Here is an 18078-nt window from a genome sequence, read left to right as displayed (position 1 = left end):
TTTTTGTGGTAGCATAGCTATTAGTGGATGTACATACATTTTACTTCTTCAGAACTATCTCTCCCAAATTTACAAGCTTTTGGGACCTAAAATATGTGCATTCTGGGGATTTTTTTGGCACATTTGGCGCCCTAGCATATGTTAGTATAATTTTCTCTTCCGTAGCTATGTTGTTGTAATATTTCTGAGACTTTTTTTCCATTTTTCTCCAGTAATAACTTCGTTGGCGTGGAGGACGACAACAGTACTGGAGACAGTGGCAGTTCTGTTACCAAAGTTTCCATAGCCTCTGGAACAGGCAACAGGACACAAAGCACCACCAGGCTGGAAGCGTTCTGTGGGAATAAAAACAGTACAAGGCATCTAGTGTACAGTAGTGACATCAGAAGTAAATTTTTGCATTCCTGCAATGTGTGTCACAAAACATTCACTACAAGTTTTGGTTTGAAAGTACATACTCCTGTGCACACTGGTGAACGCCCCTATATCTGTGGGGTGTGCAACAAGACTTTCAAGTTAAGTGGTCATTTGAAACGACACTTACAGCTGCATACTGGTGAACGCCCTTACAGCTGTGCCGTTTGTAATAAGTCATTTGTAACAAATTCCGACCTGAAAAAGCATTCAGAACTGCATACCGGCGAACGTCCATACAGCTGTAGTGTTTGTAACAAGACGTTCGCATCTAATAGCTACTTGGTGAAGCATGCTAATCGGCACACTGGTGAACGCCCCTATGGCTGTGGCGTGTGCAACAAGACATTCAAGCACAGCGATCATCTGAAGCGACATTCGCAGCAGCACACTGGCGAACGCCCCTACAGTTGTAGTGTTTGCAACAAGACATTCACACAAAGTGGAAGTCTGAAGCAGCATTCGATGCTCCACACCGGTGAACGCCCCTACACTTGTGATGTATGTGGCAAGTCATTCAGGAAGCAGTCTGACCGAAAACAACATTCGAGACTACACACTGGTGAACGTTTGTACAACTGTAGTATGTGTCCAAAGACATTTTCGCGGCGCTGGAGTCTCAAGGAACACTTGCGGCTTCATGCTGTGAGAGATCATACAGTTGCAGCATTTGTCGAAACTAATACAAACTTAACCGCAGATTGAGAAAACACCTACTTCTTCATGAAAGTGAATGCCCATCTATAGTTGTGATGTGTGTGAAGAGATTTGCAAGCAGCTACAGACTGGAGAGGCACACTCTTCTTCACTCAGGAAAGGTCTCAAACTATAGTTGTCAGTGCAAATTACCAAATATTACTGTTGCTGTGACTTGCGTCTTTAGAAGTTTAAGAGCAGAAGCGTCTTTCCTGAGATTATGAAATCTTATGTCTGTGTCGACAATTGTGGCTGTTTGTGTTGTGATAGTTAAGTGTGGCTGGGGAGCTGCCTACACAGGCACATTTAAGCTTGCATAATAATTGAAATGCAACACCAGCATCATCAAAATAATTATAAGTATTGATTCAAATGGCTCGGAGCACTATGGGACGTAACATCTGAGGTCATCAGTCCCCTAGAACTTAGAACTACTTAAACCTAACTAACCTAAGGACATCACAAACATCCATGCCCGAGGTAGGATTTGAACCTGCGACCGTAGCGGTGGCGCGGATCCAGATTGAAGTGCCTAGAAGTGCTCGGCTACTCTGGCCGGCTACTTATAAGTATTAGATGAATTAAATGTGTCATGGGGATTGTTAAGGTGTTGCAGTAAATTGTTGGAATGATGAAAAAACCTCACAGAAACCTCAAATGTAATTATAATAAAATATCTATCACATATAAATAATAGCCTTTAAGTGGGTTGATGTCAGGTGGCCAGTAAAATGATACAGCAGGGATAGTGCGTAGAAAGAATGACTCTCAACATGCCTTTGTATATTACCCAGTTCCTGCAACTGCACTATTGTAACCATTATGAGACATTAAAGCTGGGAAAGTAATATGTATTGGAATATGAGATCTTTGAATTTTGAGTAGGTGCTGAATTCCATCTGTCCTAAAGTTAATGTTTCTAATGGCTGCAAAACTCTTTATTAGTGTGAAATTTACTGCTTATATGTCAGAGTAGTATTAAACTATTATTGTTACCATGTCGCTGATAGTTGTTTAACTCTACTCTATCACTATTGTGGGTTTATGGATTCATATTAGTAGGTTGTAAGCATGCAACAATTTCAGTAACATGATGGTGTGTTTGCATTGCTCTTTATGTTTATATTAAAATGGAAATAATTATTATAAAATATATGTTTGCAGTGTTAATGACCGTTCCATGGTTTGAAGTGGAGCGGTTATTTACATATGAACGTATCCAGGAATAAAGTAGCATACTAGTCACTGCGATGTACATAACATAAAGATCTCATGTGATTTTATTACTTATTTGGAGTGTAGACTGGAAGGGGGTATTACCTCTCACTACCTTTCAAGAACGAAAACCTGAGAGAAATATCAACCAAATTTATGATGGAATTTTTCTGACCATCATTTGTTCCTCACTGTTTGCTAGTAATTTGAAAGATCTTCATGCAGTATTTGTTCCATGGTTGTAAAAGTTTTTATCCGCTACACCAGGTTAGAGGTAGCGCCCTTTATGTTAGTCAAAGCAATGTCTCCCATTTGTATCTGTGACTGGTGACTGCTGACAAGTAGGGCAGTAATGGAAAGAGTGTCATACCACATCCCAACATGTCAATGAGCTTCAACAATGAGATTGTCTAAATGTAACTTCATATTTTATGCAATAGATTACAGTTGCTCCTAACAGTTAAGCTGTACACCTGGTGGTTTCCTTAAGTTTAACAGTTAAGCTGTACACCTGGTGGTTTCCTTAAGTTTCACTTCAAAAAACGTCACTATTGGTGGATGTGTTCCTAATTTATAATGTATATTTCAGAGAATGTCTTATGCAGTGCATTTGTGGAGAGCTTCCAAGGCACTTTTGTGACCCATGTGTGAGACCACATAATTTTACATTTTCATGATCATATTGTATCACATTACTAGTCAACCACTATATTATTGCAGCTGAGAGTAAGGGCGCTTTGGTCGGATTTTCGTGAGTTTTTATTGTGATATTCCACAAGGAGATGCTCTGCTACCTGACTGTATATGCACAACTGTCTGAAAGCATTCACAGTGCTATGTGTATTCATTAGTCACCACTGCACGTTATTTACTCTAACATCATTGCATGTTTCTGATAACTGCTGTGGGAGCCAAGTGCAATACAGTCGTAGTTGGCTAGTACATTGACCAGCATTATCTCACTTTTTGCTGCTCTGTCCCCTTTGGCATGGTGTACGATTCTCGTAGTAATGGCACTGGTGGTTTGGTTACACTTCACCACCAAGTAGGAAGAGTGTATGTCAACGTAAGTATTTCATTTGCAAAAAGAAGGGACCTGAGGGAGACCTCACATGCATGCATGCATGCGCCCCCCCCCCCACCCATGAACAGTTAGACATTTATGCATTCTTGTGGGGCCTATCACAAAAATCCACAAAGCTCAGTAGTTGGAAAGTGTTCATTCAATGGACACTACTGAATGACCACACAGCTGTGACATTTGCAACCAGATTTTCACACAAAGTACAAGGGGCAGTCAAAATGTAATGCCTCCTATTTTTTATTTCCTTAAATAAGGCTTGTTAGTGAAAAAATTTGAATCTGGCGCTATTTCGCGAAGCTTCTCAGATCCACTGCAATAGTAATTTTCTGCATCAACAGATGCCATTACTGCAAGCGCTTTCAAAATGGCTGTTATCGATTTTTTTCATCAGGCAGCATTCTGTGATAGAATTCTTGAATGCAGAAAGTGAAACAACCATTAATATTCATGAAAGACTGAAAAATGTGTGTGGCAATGCAACACTGGATGTCAGCACAGTTAGGTGATAAGATCATTACTGTATCGGAGATCATTACTGTATCAAACTTTAATGGCAAACACCATCGTCTGATGAAACACAGAGTGGTGGGCTGGTGTGACTGCAGTGACACTTAACAACATTCAGCGAGTCAACGACATAATTCGTGGTGACCGCCAGGCAACTGCAGGTGGTTTTTCTCGCGTTACCCCTCTCAGTAAAGGTAGCACAATGACGATTATTTAAGGGGACCACACCGTGGTTCAGATCGAAAAATATTGATTTTCGGTTTTCATCATATTTCGATGCATTAAGGTTTTAAGTACTCTGCAAAGTATTTTCCTGAAAATTTTTTTTGAGCATTTAAAGAGCATTTTCCGACCACGTGTGTTTCTGTGCCACGCACACTTTTCTGTCACCCTCTTTTCTGCATATATATTAGATCTTTACATCCCCTACATTGCACATTAGAGATTTTTTTTTTACTCCCGAGTGTGTTGGCTATTCTTGGAATGCAATGGTCGGTATTCTTTTGTTTCTCCTGTTTGTAAACAACATGCTTTCAAACACGTGGTTAATTTTGTTCGAGTGAGATTGCGAGTAATTGTTATACTTATATTTGCAGTGCCTGTTTATGTGTGTTATGTTGTGTTTATTGATGATGACGAAACGCAAAGGCATTTCCACGAAACGACAATTTACAGGAAACAAGTTTAGAAAGCTTTCTGTACAAGAGGTTGTGTCGCATGGCAACGATGTTTCTAACTGTAATTCTTCAACAATTGCATCATCAAAGAAGCTCTCACCATTTCAAGAGAGTTACAACAAATTTACTGTGGCAAGTGGTGCAGTAACATTATTATAAATTTGAGAATATTATCAGATGTAATTTCTAAATGTGTACAAAACATAGACAGTGTGGTGAGTCACAGAGTGTGAAAAGTTGTGAGAGTGCCAGTAGGAGAAAAGCCTAGCAATTGCTTTGGATTTAATTTGCACTAAATGCTTAGCTGTGATTCCATTTATGAGTTCTTCAAAACCAGATGCAAGTGGCCCTTATGAAATCAGTACTAGATTAGTTTATGCCTTACAATCCATTGGCAAGGGCCTGGCTGGAGGGAGAACATTTTGCTCGGTGATGAACTTACATCAACCACTAAATAAATTTGAAAAGCTGACTGAAATTTTAGAGAAAGCTGTATGTGAGGTCAGTGAGGAAAGCATGAGACTAGCTGCTAGGAAAGCAGTGGATGTTCAGATATTGGAGTTGCACTTGGTGGAAGTTGGCAGAAAGTAGGACATACTTCTCTGACTGGAGTAGTGACTGCCATGAGTGTAGACACCAGTTAAGTGTTAGATGTGAAGATAATGTCTAAAAATTGCAAATGCTGTAAAGTCAAAGAACATAAAGAACACAACTGTGTAGCTAATTTTAGAGGAACAAGTGGTGGTATGGAAGTTCATGGAGTACAACAAATATTACATCGCTCCATAGAAACAAGAGGCATATGGTACACCAAATATATGGTTGATGGTGACAGTAAGGCATACAATTATGTGGTGAACTCTAAACCATATGGAGGTGCCATTATTAGCAAAATAGAATGTGTAGGCTATGTACAGAAACGTTTGGGAGCAAGGCTGTAAAAACTGTTGATATGAGAGGAAAAAAATAAGAAGATGGAAAATCGTTGACTGGACAGCATCTATTAACTAAAACTGAAATAGAAAACTTGCAGGTATACTATGGGCAGGCAATTAGGAGAAATAAAGAAAATATGGAGGCAATGAAGAGAGATGTTTGGGCCATATTCTTCCATAAGTCCTCTACTGATAAGCCATGTCATGGATTATGTCCATCAGGAGAAAATTTGTGGCACAAATACAATAGGGCTCAGGCAATTGGAGAATATTATTCTCACCAGCATTCTCTTCCTGCTGCTGTTTTTACAGCAATTAAACCTATTTTCAGATACTTGTCTCATCCTGACCGTCTAAGGCAATGTATGCATAAGCAGACACAGAACCCAAATCAGCGTCGTCGTAACTGCCGTCTGCGTCACTTCTGCTGTGCAGCGAGCTACGTTAATTTAAGTATTAACCGTATTTTTCTTACTTGTCACTTCTTCTTCCATGTGTTTTTGCTTTTAGGAATCTTTAATTGTCGAGTGCTAGTAATAGTGTTCCATAGATTTCGTGTTTGTTTTGAATACAGTCAGAGAGAGTCCCTTTAGTCAGCCATAGTGCCACTAGTGTCAGTGTCGTTGTAACTGCCGTCTGCATCACGTCTGCTGTGCAGCGAGCTACGTTAATTTAAGTATTAACTGTATTTTTCTTACTTGTCACTTCTTCTTCCGTGTGTTTTTGCTTTTAGGAATCTTTAATTGTCGAGTGCTAGTAAAAGTGTTCCATAGATTTAGTGTTTGTTTTGAATACAGTCAGAGAGAGTCCCTTTACTCAACATAGTGCCAGTAGTGCTAGTGTTTGTTTTCAATACAGCCCAGAGACAGGTAGTGCTATTTTCATTGTTTTCTACAAGAAGTGTCTAGTAACCACAGTTTACTCAATTACCAGCCGCCTTTAGTGAATTATCAGTCTAGTTAAAAGTTGCTTAACTCTCTACAGTAAATTGATTTCTTAGGATGGATAAGATGAGTGACTGCTGTGTACAGACGCAGGAGGAGCTGGTCACTGTTCGTAAACAGCTGAACATGTTGATGGCCGTGGCCAGCCGTCTACAGGCTGCCGCCTCAGAGTGTAGTGGCAGTGTGGAGTCTGCTGCGTCGCATGGTACACTCCAGGTGTTACATGCTTCACCCACTGTCCCTGCTGTCGAGACATCTTCGCGGGTACCGGACGCGGTTGGGCCACCCTCTCCCCAAGGGGAGTGGTGGGTTCAGCGGCGTTTGCGGCGCATGAGGCGGAGGGTCAGTGTGGAGGCTGGCCGTGTGGCATTGCCCGCTCTGCCTGTGAGTGGACATGTGGCCGCTCCTTCAGCAAGGTCCGATCAGGCACAGGGGGGAGGGTTTTATTAGTTACTGGGAGCTCCAACGTTAGGCGGGTGATGGAGCCCTGTAGGGAAATAGCGGAAAGGTCGGGGAAGAAGGCCAGTGTTCACTCTGTCTGTTTGCTGGGGGGTCTCATCCGAGATGTGGAGGAGGCCCTGCCGGCAGCGATAGAGAGCACTGGGTGCACCCGACTGCAAATTTTTGCTCATGTCGGCACCAATGACTCTGGGTTCAGAGGTCATCCTCAGTTCCTACAGGCGGTTGGCGGAGTTGGTGAAGGCGGAAAGCCTTGCTCGCAGGGTAGAATCTGAGCTAACTATTTGTAGTATTGTTCCCATAACCGATCGCGGTCCTCTGCTTTGGAGCCGAGTAGAAGGCTTAAACCAGAGGCTCAGACGATTCTGCAGAGATCTGGGGTGCATATTTCTCGACCTTGGCTATCGGGTGGAGAAATGTAGGGTCCCCCTGAATAGGTCAGGCGTGCACTAAACGCAGGAAGCAGCTACAAGGGTAGTGGAGTGTGTGTGGAGTGCACATGGGGGGTTTTTAGGTTAGAGAATTCCCTCCCTAGGCGTAGGAGCGTCTATAGAATGGTCCCAGAACTGCTCTCATTAATAAACAGTCACAATGCCCACATAGTACAAGGGACGGAAAGTTGGCTAAAACCAGACATAAACAGTAATGAAATCCTAAACTCAGATTAGGATGTATACCGCAGAGACAGGCTGGACAGTGAAGGGGGAGGCGTGTTTATAGCGATAAGAAGTGCAATAGTATCGAAGGAAATAGACGGAGATCCGAAATGTGAAATAATTTGGGTGAAGGTCACGGTTAAAGCTGGCTCAGACATGGTAATTGGATGTCTCTATAGGCCCCCTGGCTCAGCAGCTGTTGTGGCTGAGCACCTGAAGGATAATTTGGAAAATATTTCGAGTAGATTTCCCAACCTTGTTATAGTTCTGGGTGGAGATTTTAATTTGTCGGATATAGACTGGGAGACTCAAACGTTCATAACAGTTGGCAGGGACAAAGTATCCAGTGAAATTTTTTTAAGTGCTTTATCTGAAAACTATCTTGAGCAGTTAAACAGAGAACCGACTCGTGGTGATAACATATTAGACCTTCTGGTGACAAACAGACCTGAACTATTTGAAACAGTTAACGCAGAACAGGGAATCAGCGATCATAAAGCTGTTACTGCATCGATGATTTCAGCCGTAAATAGAAATATTAAAAAAAGGTAGGAAGATTTTTCTGTTTAGCAAAACTGACAAAAAGCAGATTTCAGAGTACCTGAAGGCTCAACTTAAAAGTTTTGTCTCAAGTACAGATAGTGTTGAGGATCAGCGGACAAAGTTCAAAAATATCGTACAATATGCGTTAGATGAGTATGTGCCAAGCAAGATCGTAAGAGATGGTACAACAACCGAGTTAGAAAACTTCCGCGGAAGCAAAGGGAACTTCACAAACATAAACATAGCCAAAGCCTTGCAGACAAACAAAAATTACGCTATGAGAAATGTAGTGTGAGGAGGGCTATGCGAGAGGCATTCAATGAATTCGAAAGTAAAGTTCTATGTACTGACTTGGTAGAAAATCCTAAGAAATTTTGGTCTTATGTCAAAGCAGTAGGTGGATCATAACAAAATGTCCAGACACACTGTGACCAAAATGGTACTGAAACAGAGGATGACAGACTAAATGCCGAAACACTAAATGTCTTTATCCAAAGCTGTTTCACAGGGGAAGACTGTACTGTAGTTCCTTCTCTAGATTGTCGCACAGATGACAAAATGGTAGATATCGAAATAGACGACAGAGGGATAGAGAAACAATTAAAATCGCTCAAAAGAGGAAAGGCCGCTGCACCTGATGGGATACCACTTCGATTTTACACAGAGTACGCGAAGGAACTTGCCCCCTTCTTGCAGCGGTGTACCGTAGGACTCTAGAAGAGCGTAGCGTTCCAAAGGATTGGGAAAGGGCACAGGTCATCCCCGTTTTCAAGAAGGGACGTCGAACAGATGTGCAGAACTATAGACCTATATCTCTAACGTCGATCAGTTGTAGAATTTTGGAACATGTATTATGTTCGAGTATAATGACTTTTCTGGAGACTAGAAATCTACTCTGTAGGAATCAGCATGGGTTTCGAAAAAGACGGTCGTGTGAAACCCAGCTCGCATTATTCGTCCACGAGACTTAGAGGGCCATAGACACGGGTTCCCAGGTAGATGCGTGTTTCTTGTCTTCCGCAAGGTGTTCGATACAGTTCCCCACAGTCGTTTAATGAACAAAGTAAGAGCATATGGACTATCAGACCAATTGTGTGATTGGATTGAAGAGTTCCTAGATAACACAACGCAGCGTGTCATTCTCAATGGAGAGAAGTCTTCTGAAGTGAGAGTGATTTCAGGTGTGCCACTGGTGAGTGTCGTGGGACCATTGCTATTCACAATATACATAAATGACCTTGTGGATGAGATCAGAAGTTCACTGAGGCTTTTTGCAGATGATGCTGTAGTATATCGAGAGGTTGTAACAATGGAAATGTGTTCTGAAATGCAGGAGGACCTGCAGCGAATTGACCCATGGTGCAAGGAATGGCAATTGAATCTCAATGTAGACAAGTGTAATGTGTTGCGAATACATAGAAAGAAAGGTCCCTTATCATTTAGCTACAATATAGCAGGTCAGCAACTGGAAGCAGTTAATGCCATAAATTATGTGGGAGTACGCATTAGGAGTGATTTCAAATGGAATGATCATATAAAGTTGATTGTCGGTAAAGCAGATGCCAGACTGAGATTCATTGGAAGAATCCTAAGGAAATGCAATCCCAAAACAAAGGAAGTAGGTTACAGTACGCTTGTTCGCCCGCTCCTTGAATACTGCTCAACAGTGTGGGATCCATACCAGATAGGGTTGATAGAAGAGATAGAGAAGATCCAACAGAGAGCAGCGCGCTTTGTTGCAGGATCATTTAGTAATCATGAAAGCATTACGGAGTTGATAGTTAAACTCCAGTGGAAGACTCTGCAGAGACGCTCAGTAGCTTGGTACGGGCTTTTGTTGAAGTTTCGAGAACATACCTTCACCGAGGAGTCAAGCAGTATATTGCTCCCTCCGACGTATATCTCAGAAGAGACCATGAGGATAAAATCAGAGAGATTAGAGCCCACACATAGGCATACTGACAATCCTTCCTTCCATGAGCAATACGAGACTGGAATAGAAGGGAGAACTGATAGAAGTACTCAAGGTACCCTCCGTTACACACCGTCAGGTGGCTTGCGGAGTATGTGTGTAGATATAGATGTAGATGAATGTTTCAACAGCATAATTTGGAACCGCCTTCCTAAAACTATAATTGTGGGCATGCATACAATGAAACTAGGAGTTCATGATGCTGTTATTACATTCAATTGTGGTAATATTGGTAAGTGTTGGGTACTGAAAAAGCTGGGAATTAATCCTGGTGAAAATATGATCACTGAGCTGCAATGTTGTGATAAAATGAGGATAACTGATGCTGACAGGTCTGCATCTAATATGGCCAAGAAAGCAAGACAAATATCCAGGAAGGTGAAAAAGAAGCTGGAAGACCTGTTAGAGGCCAAAGAAGGGCCGTCATCTGCAGCAGGACAGTTTTAATTAACTCTAAGTAACAAATTTCAAAAGTTTTTTTCTTTAAAGTCAGTTTCCCACAAACTAAAATTTTCAGTACATGTCCCCAATTATATCAGAAACTATCATAGATAAATAAATGAAATTTTCAGAGACTCTGCATAACATAAAATACCACCTCTGGTACTACATTAATTAATATTCCCCCATTGGAAAGTTCACAAAAAATATTTTCTGCGGAAACACTTAACATATTTTGTTAATAAATTAAGAAAAGTATTTCTTAAAAACTATAAAATGGGTAACGTAGATTTTAGTACAGACTCTATTAGCATCATGTAACACAGTGAAAATATTAAGTTCCTGCATCAAATAGTTTTTTTCAGAAATGGGTAAAATGCTTGCCTAAATTAACATGGGTTAGATAAGCAGGGTGTGGTCCCCTTAACAGCTGGGATACTCAAGGTTTGTGGAACTTGGATATACAAGAATGTTAATCGACCAGAATAAAGAGGCAAGAAAAACAATTTGCTCTCAACCATTGCAGCTCTTCCGTTTAGTAGGAGAGAAATTCTGGCGTAAATTGTGACCACATATGAAACATGGGTACATTTTTTAAAGCAGAATCAAATAGGCAGTCAGTGAAATGGCATAACAAACACGCCAAAGAAGAGAAAGTTCAAAACTGTAGAATCGTCAGGGAAAGGTGTGGCTTCGCTATTCTAGGATGCAAAGAGTGTGACTGCGGTTGATTTTTTCGGGCAGGGATGCACAATAAATTCTGTCCCATCCGTCACGACCCTCAAACAGTTTAAAGCACTTCTTCAGCAAGATCGCTCGACAAAAGCTATGGCATATGTTCTTCTTTTGCGTGTCAATGAAAGACCATACATTAGTCGTCAAACCATTGAAGAGACTGTGAAAATTGGAGGGGAAGCCTTGCCTCATCTGCAGAAACCAGCCAGTTACTAATTTTCCACTTATTGCACATTTCGAACACGAACACGAAGCGCCTAGAACCACTCGGCCACAACGGCCGGCAGATATCGAATTTGTTTAGAGCAATGGCACATAATCTGCGGCAAAGTATCTCGCTTCGAGCGACAGCATTGATCCATAACAAGTGGTGAAGAATATTTGTTTTCAGTAGTCTCGTAGAGCAGACTGAAGGAGGTACAGTTTTCAGCAGTGTCTGTCCCATGTGGCGTAAATTGATTCCTATGTTGAGTACCATTGAATGTGGGAGTGTCATCTGCTGCCGAATCACGACACTAGAAATTGCGCGGGTTATTATGGAGAGAACTGCATCAGACTGTGTTCAGAAAGTAGCGATTCTGATTTCATTTTACAACAGTATTGTAGCAAATGTCGGAAAAGAATAAGAATAAGGAAAAACACATGGTTTGATTATTCTAAACTGACAATACAGCATAGCATCATCTTGGTTTCCTGCTGGATTAAAGATTACATGCTGGAAAACACAGCGTCGGAAATTGGACTGGCGATTAATATTGTTCATGACTATTATGGCTTCTGTCGTGAAGTGTGTTATGTAATTGTGACTAATGACGGTGGTCCAATAGGCGGTGTTAACAAGGTTGTGGAAATACATGTGTCGCAGATAACAACTACAAAGTACGGAAAGGATGACTTCTCAAGAACGAATCTGAACAGGTTTGGGTATTTGGAGGCATAGAAAGACAATCAAGAAACTGTTTCTGTGTGAAAGTATATTTCATGACTAAACAAACTTTAGTGTCTCTTATTAAGAATTTCATCTTGTCTCGCACCAAACTCATTACAGATGAATGGAAATCATAAAACACTTTGAAGGAAGAGAGATTTCACCACGAGTTTGTAAACCATTCTGTCGAATTCGTATCTTCTGATGATCTCTCTGTGCACACACAGAACACTGAGCGATTATGGAGATCCATGAAATTATCGATCAAATGAGAATGACAACTGGGAGACTGAGATGAACTGTACATTTTTCAGTGCATCTACCACGATTGGCCCTTACGTGGTATGAATCTTCCCTGTGAGACTTTGCCAATTTTCTTAAGAGATATTGCTAAAGTTTACCTATGGAAAAAAAGGAATTCTACTGGCAGCACACACATCACATGCAGTTGTCCAAGATGAGATATCGATGAAGAGTAAATAAATGAAGTTACATTTTATGTCGTCATTGGTCAATTTTCATGTATTCTTTTTGGAGTTGTGAACGCTATAACCGAAATCCACATCGTTCATCTTTCGTCATAGTAGTTCCGATCAGTGTAAACAAAATCGGTATCTTGCTCCATGACAGTAGTGCATTCGATGCATATATCGCTTGCAAGCGTTCTTGTACATAACGCTTCTCTCTATTGTGTTCACGAAATAGACACTGATATGACCTCACAATTGGCACATTGTTTACGACGTTTGTCGCGTATTTCCTACGTCAATGGCCAAAGCTCTTACCAAAGAGTTCTCTGAATACTATACGACCGCTATAACAAAAGGAAAGCAAATTATAATTTACACAGCTCACCAAGTTTTTCTTTCTTAGCTCTCCATGTTGGGATAACGACAGGAAGACGGATTCTATGCGATGGACATATTGAGTTGCAGTACATCGGTTCGGCGGCTAAATCTGCCGATGTTCTAGAGTGAAGAGTCCTAAATGGGATTCTTGACAGCTACCCGGAGTTTGCTGTGCTGCCAATTAAATTTTTCACTGCTGCTTAGTTGTGGATGTTGACCTTCATTGCTAAGGACAACCACACTATTTCATGAGATTTCTTATGGTGAAGACTGTTATATTCTTCTTCTCATCAAATTTTTATCGGCTTTCCAGCACAGAAATGTTCTGGTTCTGGACTTGGTCGCCAACTCGAAGTGTTCTGCACGTTATTTCATGTGATATGCTTGTGAATAAATCTTCGGTCAGCATTAATTACTAATCATGACCTACTGTGCTTGAACTGCAAAGCCAGAATAACTATGTGTGTCTTCGTTAATGTAGACTTCGTCTCTTTTGACAACTTCTTCTTTGCTCGAAACCGAAAAGGTCTCGAATAAATGATGTGGAGGAATTCTTCGATAATATCAATGTATTGATCGATTCGTTACAATAGTCGAACGCCTCATGCAATACTTTGTAACAAATGAGCCGTTTTATTACATGTCTTCAATACAATTTCATCTTATAGTAACTGACTTTAATTGTCTCTTGAACAGCAGCTAAAATAGTGACATGGTATCATACTGATTTTCATGGCAGTTCTTCTTCCATAGTTCACACCATATCTCTTTGCAGGACCCAGCAACATGGAATAAACTGCCTCATAAAGCAGATAATGTGAAGCATAGTAAGAGTGCTATCGTCATCCTGGCTTGCAGATATGCTGCATCCCTTCTACCCCAGAGTACATCCAAAGAAAGAAATCAAACCTCAGAACAGCATACTATACTAAACTCATTATATAAATAAAACTTTAGAGGTGTTAATCATTATTCGTTATGTGTTGCTTGAGGCTTTCCCGACGGACATGTTGTATATATGGTTCTTGGGCGCACCTGAAGATGTCGGCCAGTTGCGCTGACGAAATATTGTGGAGTTTTCACTATGACATCCGACGTCTCGCCCGAGAACCGTATATACAACATGTCCGTCGGGAAAGCCTCAAGCAACACATCCGATACCTGTACGGGGAGGAGATGGTAAAAGAAGTTAATAGTTTTGATAAACTACGGAATAAGAAGAGCTGACTGCTATGTGCCCTTACGTTTTTATTAAGATGCCGAGATCATCGAGTTATTCCGACGTTTGCTAAAAGGATAAAAAATCGAGCAAGCCACGCACTGGTAAGAGAAAGGATTCACCATACTCGGCGAGAACTGGACTTCGTATCCAGAGAGCTCATGGAACTTCATTTGAAGATATCGTCAAGACTGTCCGCTGATTCTTGGACGTGGGTTGACAGCGCTACTTGGGCGTTCTCAGACTGGAAACAACAACAAGACGCAGCACGTCAAATTGATAAGTTTCATCGCTTCAGGGGCCGTTTACCACAAGAAGAGAACAACGAAGTTCGTAGACGAACTGTATACAATCTAGCGGACAAACCTTTGCCTGCCGCGGCGGTATCGGTCCTGGAGAAAGGATTGAACTTCGCACCCACTCCGAGGACACCACCTGTTCTGGACATCATTAGCTCCGTCGAAAAAGGCATCCTAAAACTTCCCAGGGAATCTGCCGAGGAGATCCGGCGGGAGACTTGCCGTGCTCTGACACGGGCTCAAGTGCCTAAGAACAATCTGACAGCTGCAGAGAGGTCAGTGGTTCGATCCCTACGAGAAGATCCTGATATTGTGATTTTGCCGGCGGATAAGGGAAATGCGACTGTTATCCTCTCCACATCGATGTATCTGAGCAAGATACACCAGCTTCTGGACGACTCTGCATATCGCACACTAAATAAGGACCCCACAGCAAAAATTCAGCGGAAAACTTTGGAGCTCCTCAAGAACAGCACGATCTCCGATGTGGTTGCTAAGAGACTACGTACACAGGCGCCAGTACCTCCCAGGCTACACGGATTGCCAAAAATTCACAAGGATAATGTGCCACTGCGGCCTATTGTGAGTAATATCGGGGCACCAACGTATAATCTCGCGAAACATCTGGCAGCGCAATTGAGCCCTTTAGTAGGAAAGTGTGAGCATCATATCCGTAACTCACAAGACTTTATTCGTCGGCTCAAGAACTTACGACTCGCACCATCAGATATACTCGTGAGTTTTGACGTAGTCTCACTTTTTACTCGTGTACCATTGCAGGAATCGTTGTTGCTCATTAGCGAGAAGCTGGATGGGGAACTTTTAGAGTTATTCCAACATGTGCCCACCTCGACATACTTTTTATTTAATGGACAATACTTTGAACAGACTGACGGCGTCGCAATGGGTAGTCCCCTGTCACCCATTGTGGCTAATCTTTTCATGGACGACTTCGAGGAGAGAGCGCTCCAGACGTCGGATTTGAAACCTACGTGTTTTTGGCGATACGTGGACGACACCTTTGTTATCTGGCCCCACGGCATTGCGTCGCTGAATGTTTTTCTTGAGCATCTTAACTCGCTTCATCCCAACATCAAGTTCACGATGGAGATGGAGAAAAACGGCGAACTTCCATTCCTGGACGTGTTGGTACGGAGAAAAGAAGATGGCACGTTAGGTCACTCAGTGTACCGTAAACCAACACACACGGACTTATACTTACAGGCCACCAGCTGTCACCATCCTTCGCAACGAAGTGGCGTACTGAGGACGTTGGTCCACAGAGCACGAGCCATATCAGACTCAGACAGCTTATCCAATGAGCTACTCCATCTGCGTACCATTTTCCAACAAAATGGATACTCCGAACGGGAGATTCGCCGTGCCTTACAACCAAAGCGGGCTACTCAACGTGAGGAAGTGGAAGAAGGCGAAGAACAAAGGGGAATGGTCATCTTGCCTTACATCGGCGGTGTCTCTTCAAAAATAGGAAGACTATTGAAGAGACATAAAGTTAAATGTGTTTCTCGTCCGCCGGCAAAACTCAGAGCTCTCTTGGGCTCATCTAAGGACAGCCTTGGCCTAAGAAGACCCGGTGTTTACGAGATTCCTTGTAGCTGCGGCATGTCGTACTTCGGACAAACTTGTCGCACTATAGAAGAGAGATGCACTGAACATCGACGCTACACTCGTCTGGAGCAACCAGAAAAGTCTGCAGTGGCCGAGCATTGTCTCAGTACAGGCCATTCTATGAATTACCTACATACAAAAATTCTCGCATCGACGAGTTCATACTGGGACAGTGTTATTAAGGAAGCAGTGGAAATACGTAGCTCGACGAATCTTGTAAACAGAGACACGGGCTTTCAGCTTAGTTCAGCATGGGATCCACCACTGGCCATATTGAAGTCGCTTCGAGCAGAGAGGAATACTTTTGGTCATAAGACGGACGACGATTCGCCAGCAACATAAATATTCGACAACGGGAGGATAATCAAGGCGCCTACGTGGACGCGCTGTACTGCTTGCGGCTTCCGACAGAGGTCGCTGGGGCTGCCGATGGCAGCGCAGAGCAGCGGCGGCAGCCTCCGCGCGTGCGCCGAAGTATTTGGTTCTTCATCCTGTAGGTGGCGTTACTGTCCTTCCAGCTATCAGTTGATATCGTCGCTATTGGCCATCGAATTTGGCGCCTCCACGCATGCGCACTTCCTGCCTAAAACTGGCATAAATGGGGAGCCCTGGTCCTGCCTTAGCAGTGTGTTCGTCGCACCTGAAGATGTCGGCCAGTTGCGCTGACGAAATATTGTGGAGTTTTCACTATGACATCCGACGTCTCGCCCTAGAACCATATATACATTATTCGTTAGTTTGGTATGTGTCGTACAACACATCACTTCATCCAGGTGATATAAGAGTACTGCAGTTGTCGATTTTCTTATAAAACTGTTACCTGTGCTAAGTTTAAACCAAGTCCTAGTTGGATCTTTCTTATCACATAGTGTCATGTAAGTAGTTTTTTTTCAGGCATCTGCAAGTTCTGCACAGGCTTTTGTTAGTGAATCATCAATACCATACTCCACCACTTTCTAAAATATTTTGTACATTGCTCCATGACGAAGGTAGCATCGTTTATAGTAATCTAAGGGAAATCGCTCATTCGTTTTTGTAACGTTTGAGTTCTAATAGTCAGGACGGCTAAGAAAATACATGAAATACTCGTAATTCACAGTTGTGAATATGGACAACCATCATGTGTATAGTAGAATTACGACAGTGAAAATTCGTGCCAGGCTAGGACACAGATACGGATTCCCCACTTATCACGAGCGGTCGCGTTACCGTTTGGCTACCGAAACACAACTCAAGGCCAGACCAAAACTTCCATATATCGTCAACCATTTGTCCACTTTTGCCTCCCTTCAGCACAAATTTTCATTGTTGTCGTGCCATTATACAGCTGACGGTTGTCCATAGTTCCAAATGTGGATGCATTTCACGTATTTCATAATGGCTGAAGTCCCTGCACTGCTTTTTCCTTTGGACATGTATGCATGTCCAAAGGAACACTGTATTGTAATTCGGAATAGGACAGCCATTGCAATATTGTACTGGGTAAGAAAAGATTCTTATATGTCCGAAAATATCAATGAACTACAAAAAGAGGAGTATCTGAAGTTAAATGACTCCCAGACAGATGGTAGCATGTCTTGTGCTGTATAGATATGGATGTAGAAGTTCGCAGTGTGCAGTAGCGTTATGTATCAGGTAGATTTTTATGTCTGCTGTAGCATTGATTGTGGCTTTGTTTTTGGTGTTTGTCTTTGTAATAACATTGCTTTAGTGAATGTACATACATTTATCATCTTCTGTGGCTTCCCTTAGAAAATTTCAAACTTTCTGGGGCTTAAAATAATGTCTCATATGAGCTCAAATCTCTCTGTTGCCTCTAGAAAGAAAACCCCTAAAACTTCTATTAATTCTAGTGTGCTCTTAATTTATAGCGTGAT

General features: G+C 42.0%; 1 protein-coding gene across 4 annotated transcripts in view; it reads left to right on the top strand.

Annotated features, from left to right (window-relative positions):
• Nucleotides 1-18078, top strand: part of LOC124717375 (zinc finger protein 501-like) — a 442600-nt gene that overhangs the window by 371426 nt on the left and 53096 nt on the right. Inside the window, exon 8 of one of the 4 annotated variants that reach the window (XM_047244214.1) lies at nt 213-1836. The exons of the other annotated variants lie outside the window; for them this stretch is intronic. Within the exon in view, the coding sequence (XP_047100170.1) occupies nt 213-1119 (907 nt within the window). The 3' untranslated portion in view covers nt 1120-1836. Of the gene's footprint in view, nt 1-212; nt 1837-18078 lie in introns of those variants that run through there. 4 annotated transcript variants of the gene reach the window in all.

Source organism: Schistocerca piceifrons, chromosome 9 (assembly GCF_021461385.2).
Source record: "Schistocerca piceifrons isolate TAMUIC-IGC-003096 chromosome 9, iqSchPice1.1, whole genome shotgun sequence".
In the NCBI taxonomy this organism is placed as follows: domain Eukaryota; kingdom Metazoa; phylum Arthropoda; class Insecta; order Orthoptera; family Acrididae; genus Schistocerca; species Schistocerca piceifrons.
The sequence above is the reverse complement of the archived record's forward strand: the minus strand, read 5'-3'. Positions and strand labels throughout refer to the sequence as shown.